Source organism: Gavialis gangeticus, unplaced genomic scaffold (genome assembly GCF_001723915.1).
Source record: "Gavialis gangeticus isolate Ggan-Ray unplaced genomic scaffold, GavGan_comp1, whole genome shotgun sequence".
NCBI lineage: Eukaryota > Metazoa > Chordata > Crocodylia > Gavialidae > Gavialis > Gavialis gangeticus.
Window position 1 is genome coordinate 206,584,505 of NW_017729032.1, and position 10,833 is coordinate 206,595,337.

Below are 10,833 nucleotides of genomic sequence, written 5' to 3' on the forward strand. Positions count from 1 at the left end.
CTTCCGGTTGGGGGGCAGGATAGGAGGGGGCTGGGGGTGGGGTATGGCTGGGCCGGTCTTGTTCCTGGGTTCTGTAGGCTTCCCCTGGGTCCTACTGCCTCATACTCCTGTCATCTTTGACAGGCAGCCAGGAGCAGATAAATATTAAATTTTCTAAAATTTTTAGGAGCCCTGCAGGCCGCATCCAACCTACAGGTCCTTTCTTTGCCTGCCCCAGTCTGAGGGGAAAAGGAGTCCAGGAGGAGATGAAAAAAGCTAGAGCTATTTAGCTTGAAGAAGAGAAGACTGAGGAGGGATTTGACAGCAGTCTTCAAATACACGAAGAGCAATTACAGAGACAATGGAGATGGTTTTTCTCTGTGGCCATAGGGAACAGGACTAGTAACAATGGACTCAAGTAGCAGCAGAGGAAATTTAAGTTGGAATACGAGGAACTTTCTGACTATAAGGGCAGAACAGGTTACCTAGAAAAGCTGTGGAATCTCCATGCTTGGAAACTTTCCAAAGCGGGTTAGATAGACACTGGGCTGGGATGGTTTAATCAGGGATGATCCTGCCTTAAGCAGGAGGCTGGACTATATGACCTTGCAAGGTCCTTTCCAGCCCTACTCTCCTATGATCATGATAAAAGTTTTGGGGTAAATGTATACACATTGTAGCAATTGCTCCTCCCAAGGGTGGCTGCGATGCCCCCAGGTGGCTGCTCAGCCATTGCCAACCTGGCTCCTTTTGGGGCCCTCTCCCTTTTTACTTGCCCAACACACCTTGATGGTATTAACTTCTGATGAAAGGAAGGCTACCCCAGGGCTTCCCAACCCCGGTCTTACTCTTATGACCAAGGTGCTCCATCCTACCCAATACCTACTCCCATGGTGCTCCATCCTACCCAATACCTACTCCCATGGCTTGCAAATGATTTGCTAACTCATGTTCTTCCTGAGCTATGGGCTCCTTGGCTTCCTTGGTTTCCAACTGTAACCTCTGGTCTTTGGCCTATCTATTCCAAGGCCCTAACCCTGCTCCTAAGCTACGTGACATTTCTGGGCTCCCATGCCCTGCCAGTCTCCGGCTGTGGCCCTCTACTCAGCTGCTGACACACTGCCCTCTCTCTGGGCTCAAGTCCTTCAGCCCCACATTCTGCCCTCTGACAGGCCCCGAGGCACTAGAGCTCCCCTCAGTGCACCCTAGTCCCCCTTGGTCCCCACCAGGCACCAGACCTTCTCCCAAGTAGTCCTTCCTTGGCTCAAGCTCTGCATGTGCATCTCTCTTTGTCCCTGGGACCCCAAACTTATTTCTTCCAAGGTCTGCTCTGTCTCCACACTATGCCCCTCTATGGGTTTAGGCTCTCTCCCTCTGGGCCCCAGGCCCTCTATTCTTCTGGACCCGATGTCTCTTGCTGGATCAGCTGGAACCACAATGCCTTCCCTGCAGTCCCTTCCATAACCACCAGGTGATGCTCATCACCAGTCCTCTGGGGCCACTGCCTCTGCCCCCAGGGCTATCTGTTCCAAGGCCTGCCTTGCTCCTCTCAGACGCTGCTCTATTTGCTAGCTGGGCTTCTGGCACCCTGACCCTCTGCTCTCTGCTGCCCCACTCTAGGCTATTGGCTCACCCACTCCTGGTCCCAGGCATATCTGTTCCAAGGCCTGGCTGTTCCCAGGCTCAATGCTCCTTACCCCAGCTCAGTGGTTATCTCAGGAGTCCTGTTGCCAAGGGCTCCTCTCCCAGTGGCACTCAGGGGTAGACTGCCTGACCGACTCAGGCCCTGGGCTTATCTGGCTCAAGCTCGGGCTTCTTCTGGTTAGGTGATGCTCTAATTACCCCCCTGCCTAAGTTCTAGAAGTGACAGGTGCTCCAAGCATCCTGTAACACACATACACTGACCTAGTCTTTCCCCCAATGTCTCACACATTTATACTAATCCCTTAGGCAAACTTGCATCTTAACAGTTTCCACTTATTAAATCTTAGACTTGATAACTAGCTAGAGGGCAGAAAGAATGCACCAGTCAATAAGTTTTAAATAGAACAAAGATTTTCTGAAAGAGCAATCCAAAGAAGAAGAGGTCATACCAACATCATGTTACTTTAGATATGTACATTTCTAGGCAAGTTATATAATTTGTTTACAGTACAATTACATCTAGAAAATTACTTACCTCTCGTCCCATCCATTTCTTTTCAGTACCTCAAAGGATTGCTTCAAAATCCTACGGATTAGCTACAAAGCAGAAGAATTGTTGTAGAACATTTCAGTTCTCTAAGTAAACAAGACTCAATAAAATAGCTACTGGGACAGTCACATGGACAGTCTCTTTAGTTAAGCTTCTTCATGAGACACAGCAGGGTTTTCTGCAAAGATGCCTTTTTTGTATACGTAAGAGGTCTGTCCACTATGTGGTGCAATCTCTAGCTCAAACAGTCTCACTGTTTACCATCATCACGTCATGCAAAATACAATACAGCAAATACCCTCATGTCTCTCCCTGCAAATTCCTCAGCATCTTCCCTCAAAAAAATCCCAGTTCACTACATTCAAATGAATTGAAGATACTAGTAAACGACGGATCACAGCAACATTAGTTTGCCCAAGTTTTATGTACATTTAACTGAGAGACAAGAGTGTTACTTATTTGGGGAGAATTTCTCTAGCTTATCACTGTATAAAGGTCAGGTTTTGCACTTAAACTTCCTCTTTGAAAAGACAATGCTAACGTGATTTCACTGTGCGTTTCCATTAATACTCGACATTATGAAGGCATGTTCTAAACACAAAGAGCTTGTTTACCCAGAGCTATAATTAGTTTTAATATTAGAATTCCAACTACAGGAAATTCTATATGTCGAGGTAAAATTAACTACCACAGGTAATACACTGTTCTTGTTTTTAAATCGAACCAACTATGTAATATGGCCAACAGAAAGATCTCAAAGTAGTATGCTTTAATAATAGTGTGGTGTCCACTGGTGTGGCAGCAGCATGCTATTGCAAGACTCAACTTTATGCCCTACTGAAGTCAGAGGAAAATCCACATGGCATCAGGCTAAGTAAAGGCACAAGCACTTGCAAGCCAAGACCTTATATAAACACAGCATGAAGACCTCTAAACCTGCCATGGCAGAGAATAAGGTACTCAACGTAAATGTCCCTTCACTGTATCCTAAAGGAATGACAGTGCTTTTTGCTACATTTGTTAGCATTTAGGCAGAAAACAACTCTTCATTTCAATGCCACCTCAGTCCTGCCAATGAAAACTGGGCCTACAAGAAATGCAAGTGCAAAAATTTATCATCACCATGTAGTACTTATCAAGGCGCAGCCTGTCTATTCCATTCCACTCACGGTTCATGGTTTGCCAAAATGTCTGAATGAACAGGTGTCCTGTAACAGAAGGAGAACAGCAATTTGTGTGGTCAATGCCAAAAATATTCTAGGTTACTGAAAGAAGCTTATGGAGACTGCTTTTCAAATTTCATGAAAAAAGCCACACTCCTCAACATATGGGTCCAGTGGTTAAGGCACTAACTTGGGAAGACACACTCAAGATCACTGGAAGAATAGCTACGTTTCAGAGTGAGAGGTGCTCAAACATTTGTGCCACAGGGAACATGTAAGCATCTTACACGGATGTGCGACAAGTAGTTAGAATGACTGATTTCCACAAAATGCCAATCTGGGCAAGCCAGAGCAGAGAATAATTCTGCACTCACACTTTTGGTCCTGATTCAGCAATGTGTTTCAGCAGTCTTAAATCTGGGACTTTAAAACTCACAAAGGAGGAGGACTTTTTTTTTTTTTTTGCTTCTTTTTCATTTGCTTTGAAGACGACCACCTTCACTGCCCAATTAAAAAAATAAAAACCAAAAAACCCCAAACACCCAGATCAATGGAAAAGGAAAATTTGTTTCGCTACCCATCTCTTTTTTCTTACTATTTTCTATCATCAGATTGGTAAAGAGCATGCTTGTTGGCACACCACAAACAAAGTACCCCTAGATTTGACTCCAGGGCTATAGACAGTCAAGAAGCCCAGGGCTGAATCAATTCAATCTTCACAGGTTGGTCTAAGCTGTGTATATTTAACTGATAAGCAAGTGAACAGACTTTTGATTCTGGAAATGCAGCTGCATGCCTGCAGAGGCTCAGGCAAGAAGCCAGGAGGTGCTACAGAACGTGTCTCTGCTCAGCTGGAGCAGACAGCTTGGGCCAAGGCTAGCCTGCCCACCCTGCAAGGGAAGGGATGAGGGGAGGTGCAAAGCATCTGGGGATGCTGGGAGATGGTGAGTTAACTTGAATCTGGAGGGGATCTGGGACAGAAGTTCAATAAACCAATTTAACCTAAATCAGTCAAGTTTGATACTATGTCCATTCATGTTTATCTTAAACTGGTTTTGGCCATTTTAAAAGAGGTTTACATGCACTGAACTTCTGCTGTGTTACAGATTTGAACTGGTTTCCGATCACTTATCCTGGTTTATGTGCAACTTCTGTCCCTAACCCAGGTGCAGATTAGATTAGCATGAAAAACACTTGCTTCACATAATGGAATCACAGAGAGATCTTGGATGATAGTGGAAGAGAAAAACTTGGCTGTCTTTCCTGGACTCTGAGACAATTAATTAAAACCCACCAAATACAATGGTAGAAGAAATATAACAAAAATAGTAAAATAGTAAACTTACGAGCCTCCACATTCTGAATGACATGGATAAGTTGGGAAATATTATCTGCTAATTCCTCCTTAAAAATAAATAAGGCAGAGTTAGCACATTGTGTTTCAGGCTTAAACCCCACCACTTATGTTCCTACCTTACCTGTAGGGAAACAACATTGATTAATTTCTCTTTTAGCATCATAATAGAGATATGTAGGAAGAAATGGATAACAACATTTTGTGTTCTCCTATTGAGAATCTTATGTAGGCATGAATATGACAACATTTCCCCAAAGCTGAAAAATATTCTTTTAATTGCCATCTGGTCTTTTGGATGCAAATGCAAAAGAAGCCTCAAGGATGCTAAGGACCTATTCAGCTCAATAGGTCTATAGAAGGTGCGACTTCCAGAAGCAGATACAACTGGATTATGAGGCAGGATGCATGCACACACATCTGAGTTTACAAAATCAGTGCAAAACCTAACAAGCATTGATTATAAATGGCACTCTATTCTTTACAAGGGACATTGACTGCGTGAGCAGTATGAACACATTGAAGGATCAATGTTACTATGATATGGAGCAATTTAAGCTCAAGAACCAATGTCATCTTCTATGTTTGCATCGTGCTGAGCACAACGAAAGTACCCTTGTCAAAAAGGAGGAAAAAATAAACATATAAATAAAACCAGGAAACATGTTAAGAGAAGAAAGCTGGTGCTGGATGAGGAGTCAGAGATATTTAGACTGACAGAAGAGGAGGGAACCCTGTCCCCCAAGCTTTTAAGTTGGTTTAATTCAGAAACCAGAATGTGTTTCAATCAAAGGGTTCCTGCTTCATTAACTGAGCTAATGAACAGTGGCAAGTTATACTAAAGAAAATATATTTCCATAAAGTACATATCTAAAACAGAATTACATGAAGAGTAACATAAAACTTCAGGCCCAATAACGCTCCTATTGAAGTAAGGGTATTATTGTCATGTTTTAGCCAAGGATGCTCAGTTGCAATTAATTTTCCCACATGCTCATGCTTACCACATTTCCTTCATAAGCACATGTCCTTATAATGTTATTTTTCCCTGAACAAAATGAAAAGGTGCTGTGCCCTCATCGCACATTCTTGAAGGATGTCTATTTATATACACAAAGCTGATTTCCATACCTGTAGCAGAGGTTTATCCTGCATCCACATACAGTAGAACAGCCCTTTCCATATTTTTAAGAGTTCTTCTTGGCTGAAGCCACCTAAAGTGTTTAAACCAAAAATTATGCACAAAACCCCTTACAATTCCATCAAATGCTTAAAAACAGATTTCTCATTTTTCATTCCTCCCTCTTTCAGTTTTGTCCTTTCCTTTGGAGCAAACATTCCAATTTTGAATGGAGTCAAAGTTAGCACTACTACTTTGTTTATGAAAAGTCTGGTTAATGCAGTGGTCTCATACCTTTAAGCTTCTGACTTGTTACTGTACCATATACTTTATGATACAAGGCTCATAGATGATCAGAGGAAGTCACACATGGGAAAAGCCTGTCTGGTCATTCTGATTCATCCCCCTGTCAATAGGGTGCAATTCCCCATGGCATTTTTTTCTAGTACCCATTCCAAAAAATAATTTGGATGACAGCATACCTAATTCTGTGGGGAAAGCCCAATTGCAAACCTGGGGAAAAAGGGTGAGGAAGCAATGCTTTTAATAGAAGTTTCACTTCACCACTGGTTAAGAGATACCCTGAGCAGGATACAAGATAACGCGAGTCCCTGTTTATAATCAGTGCAGATGCTTCTTCATGTGTTGTCAAGCCATATAATTAAGTATAACAAATGCATTGTAATTACAATTAAACTTGAGGTACAGTATTAATACTATTTGAATTATTCAAAATTCTTTCAGTTGTAATAAGAATTCAAGGGTTTCCAAATTACGCGTCACTTTTCTTCAAGTCCTAGTACAGTAAAAGCTCTGTTATCCAGCATGCCCCGCAAATGGGGGATGCCAGATAACAAAATATGCCAGTTAATTGAGTGGCCCCACCCGGTGCTTCTCCCACCACATCTGGGGCATCCCTCCACCCCTCCTGCGACGTCGCCGCCCCTCCCATGGGCCCTGCGGGACAGGGAGGCAGCCCCGCACAGGCCTGCACAGCCTGTTATGCCCCCAGGCCGTGGGGGCTCAGCAGCGCAAGCTGCTTTGCCCTGAGTCATGGGGCCTCAGAGAAACTGGAAGTGCCCACCATGGGTACTTCTGGTTTCACTTTATCTTAGAAGCCGGCACGCCGGTTAGTGGAGCATGCCGGCTTGTAAGATCCCGGATAACAGAACTTTTACTGTATTAGTAAACCGACTTTGAAAACTTACATATTTTAGGATCTGTTAGAAGTGACAATAAAAACTGTGATCGGACCTATTGTAGAAGGGTGAAAGAGGTTTAAAATATCCTTATGATGCTAAAACATGTATTATATGTTAGCATCACATGCTAGTATTACATGTAATATCCTTGGTATTACAAACTAATAGTCCGCATCAGTCTGTACCAAGAAAAACATCACAATGTTTTAGCTTGCTCACCCAGTCCTATTTTTAACCTACAAAAGAAAGAAGAGAACATTCAAACTGGTATATCCATGCTTCCCAAACTTTTGATACCCAAGGAACACTTTTCTTCTGGATTAAAACTGAGGGTGCACTCCACTCTTACATCCAAAAAGGTGTATGTACATGTACTAGTACATGAAAGACATACATAGTGATGCCTGATCTTTTGGTCCTGTGGGCCGAATCAGCAGTGTCCGGTCAGTCGGTGGGCTCGATCCTGTTGTATAGGGCCGGTGCAGCTGGGACCCATGCGTGCCATGTAGTGCTTAGAAATTTGGCACAGGAAGAGTAATGACAGTGTTAATTGCCACCACTCCCCCACTACCAAATTTCTGGATGTGTGGAAAGGCCTGCAGGCTGTATGACATTGCCCTGTGGGCCAGATCTGGTACTAATGAAGTATTTTTGCAGCACATTTTCCCTGCTCTCACTACTGTGCCACAGCACACCCTCAGAAAAGTGTCAGGCCCAGAATAAGAGGACCATGCTACAGATCAACATGTTAATGCTGCATCCAGTTTAACTACTGAACCATGTTTTGAGAAGAAGATGACGGGTTTGTTTGTTTGCTGGAGGGGTTGTTTTTACCATTATTATATACTGGTAATTACATTTTAGCTGGTATCAGGGCAAGTACCTTCACTGCCTTCTCTAAATCTTGGAAAATATTAAATAATCCTAACAACTATAAATGAGATGCGACTATCAAGCCAATATGCCTTTAGGACAATTCCTGTTAGCTTAGCATATCTTCTGAAGTTCAAACACATACAAGACTAGAAAGTGGGTGTTTACATAAGTTACCCTGTTTAGACTGTGCATGGATCCCAACATAGTAGTTTCAGGTTTTCAGCAACTTCTCTGAAATAAGCTTTCCCATCTCATGGATATTGTCAGTGGTTGAATACATACTCCGGGGCCTCATTCTACTCTGCTTCACCCCAGTATTAACTGCACCAAAATCAATAATTTCTGCAGCAACAGCAACAGGAAGCAAGCTTGACTGTAAACACAACTCTGGAATTATGACTGATGCCTCCAAAATGCCTACTACAGATGATGTCATGTTTTAAATGGGTCAATGGGAATTGTTCCATAGATAAAAGGACATTAACTTTCATAGCCTTCTAAAAAATATTTCATAAGGGCAACATTTTGCATGCAATGCCATCAGTATCTAATACTCTTCTCTTACAGCAGATATCTTCACTTGATCTGTTCTCAAACGGGACATCCACACTGTTAGAGATCCTATAGCAACAGGCCTGTCTTAGATAACAGGAAACTGATAACCTTGTAGGTACCATGCAACATTTTGGTTAAAGTGCAAACTGACTGCTAACTACAACAGACAAATAAATGGTCATAACTATGGCCTGGTGTATGTACATGAGGGGTGGAGGGGATTGGGGGAAAATCTTGCGCTGGTCTAGTTCCAGACAACGAAGGCAAACGTGCTATATCAGTGGTTTACCCCAGTGAGTTACTAAAGGCAAGTTACATCATTGTATTAGGAACCTGTGCTACTATAACCTCATTGTGATTCCAACCATAAAAAAGTCTGCCTACTCTCTATACAAAAAAGAACGAAAATAAATCTCCTTTTGGGTCTAAAGACCTTATTGGTTCTTGCACTATTCCCTACTTAGTATTTAAACTGGGCCTGAAACCCATAATCTCTCAAAAGCTATCATCAACTTTGGAGCACCCACTGTATGTGCAGCCCCCTGTGGCTAGATGGGGTCTGGATCACTCATCTTTAATGACTTCAAATAATCAACAAAAGGCCCCTCTTAGACTATAGGCAATGGATAGTCTTGTAGGCACCATGCAACATTTTGGTTAAAGTACATATAGCAGCAATTTCCAAACTGTGGGTCATGACCCCAAATGGGGTCTCAACATCAGCAGATGGAGTTGTAGGGGTGGGAGGCTGTGGGTTGGGAGCGAGAGGCCACGCTGAGGAAATGGGGCCATAAATGGGGTCATGCTGAGGAAAAGTTTGGGAAGCACTGGCATACAGACTGCTAAATATAACGAATAAATGGTCATACTATGGTCTGGTGTATGTGTACAGGAGATAGAAGGGGTTCAGGGGAACACTTGCACTGGTTTAGTTCCAGAGAATGAAGGCAACCATGCTATATCTGTGGTTCTCCAATATACCTGATGCCAAACAAACGTGGTTAAAGCACAGACAGACTGCTCTTGGCAGCTGGTAACAACCACCTCCACATTTGCCCAGCTATAGCAGGGAAAAAAAAAACAGCAGCCTCCCTCAGTGAAAGGTCATTTAACAGGAGCAAGAATGACCCACTCAGCCAAGTCTGGGCCAGAACAGGAGAGACTTCCAACTCTCCCCTGAGCAGCAGGAGCTGCAGCAGCATCTCTCCCTACCCTCCTATTTCACAGCCCACGTGCGGATGGATCCCAGCTGATCCCACTGCCCCATGTGTCTCCTATACCCTGCCCCCCCAGCCACCTCCATTTCCCACAGGTGATGCTCTCAGGGCGCATCCGCTTACCCCTCCATGCCCAGCCTTTACCCCCAGGGTGCCCATAGCACCCCCCACCCCAGCCTGACACAGCTGCCCGGCACCACGTGCCCGCCTCCCCCACCACGTGCTTGCCCCCGCCCTCACCCGCCGGGCTCTGAGTCCTGACGCTGATATAGCCTCGCAGCTTCTTCACGGCGCGGTCCCGGACCCGCTTCTCGTTAGCGGCCAGTCTCTGCGCAAACTGGATCTCGGGCGGCGGCGGCACGGCGGCGGCGGCGGGAGCCATGGTGCCCGCTCCCCCACGCCCCGCCCCCTGTCCGCTGCCGCTGCCACTCGGCCGCCCCGGATGGAGCCGCTGCCGCGTTCCATCGAACGCCGCCTGATGACGTCACACGCGCCCTCTGTCGCACAACTTGCCGGTTCCGGCAGCCCGCGTCCTACTCGGGCCCGGCTTGCCAGGGGCACGATCCTTATGGCAATCATTGGACAATCATTTCCACCCTCGTACGACCAATAGGAAAAGGAATCAGAACTCGTGGTAGAGGTGGTATCTTTTATTACACCAACTAGATTTTTGCAAAAAAAAAAAAAAAAAAATTCTTACATTCAAAATTAAAGAAATTTTTTTGCACAAATCTAGTTGGTCTAATAAAAGATATCCCCTCTACCACGAGTTCTGATTCCTTTTGCTTCTAGACCAATACAGCTACAACCTGGATACCTGACAATAGTAGGAAAAGTATTCCAAATGCACGATCATTTTTGAGGCAGCTCCTTGATGCAGCATAGGCAAAACCCAAACTATGGCATTTGTTCAATAATTTTAATCCTTGTACCATCAACAATACTAAAAGCCTTCAAAATGCATGATCTTTTTTGAGGCAGATCTTTGATGAAACGTAGGCAAAACCCAAACTATGGCATGTGTACAATTATTTCAATCCTTGTACAATCAACAGTATTAAAAGCCTTCAAAATGCATGATCATTTTTGAGGCAGCTCATTGATGTAGCACAGGCAACACTCAAACTATAGGGGTATAGGTTGTTGGTCTAAGGACATAGGCAGACAAGGTTC

General features: G+C 44.1%; 1 protein-coding gene across 1 annotated transcript in view; it reads right to left on the reverse strand.

Annotated features, from left to right (window-relative positions):
• The window catches only part of RRP1B (ribosomal RNA processing 1B), a 30,217-nt gene extending 20,132 nt beyond the window's left edge, over window positions 1-10,085 (reverse strand). Inside the window, exons 1-5 of the mRNA XM_019524768.1 lie at window positions 9,901-10,085; window positions 5,822-5,904; window positions 4,683-4,740; window positions 3,296-3,381; window positions 2,159-2,220 (exon numbers count right to left, since the gene is read on the reverse strand). Coding sequence (XP_019380313.1) covers window positions 2,159-2,220; window positions 3,296-3,381; window positions 4,683-4,740; window positions 5,822-5,904; window positions 9,901-10,042 — 431 coding nt within the window. The 5' untranslated portion in view covers window positions 10,043-10,085. The remainder of the gene's footprint in view (window positions 1-2,158; window positions 2,221-3,295; window positions 3,382-4,682; window positions 4,741-5,821; window positions 5,905-9,900) is intronic.
• Between the last annotated feature and the right edge of the window lie 748 nt (window positions 10,086-10,833).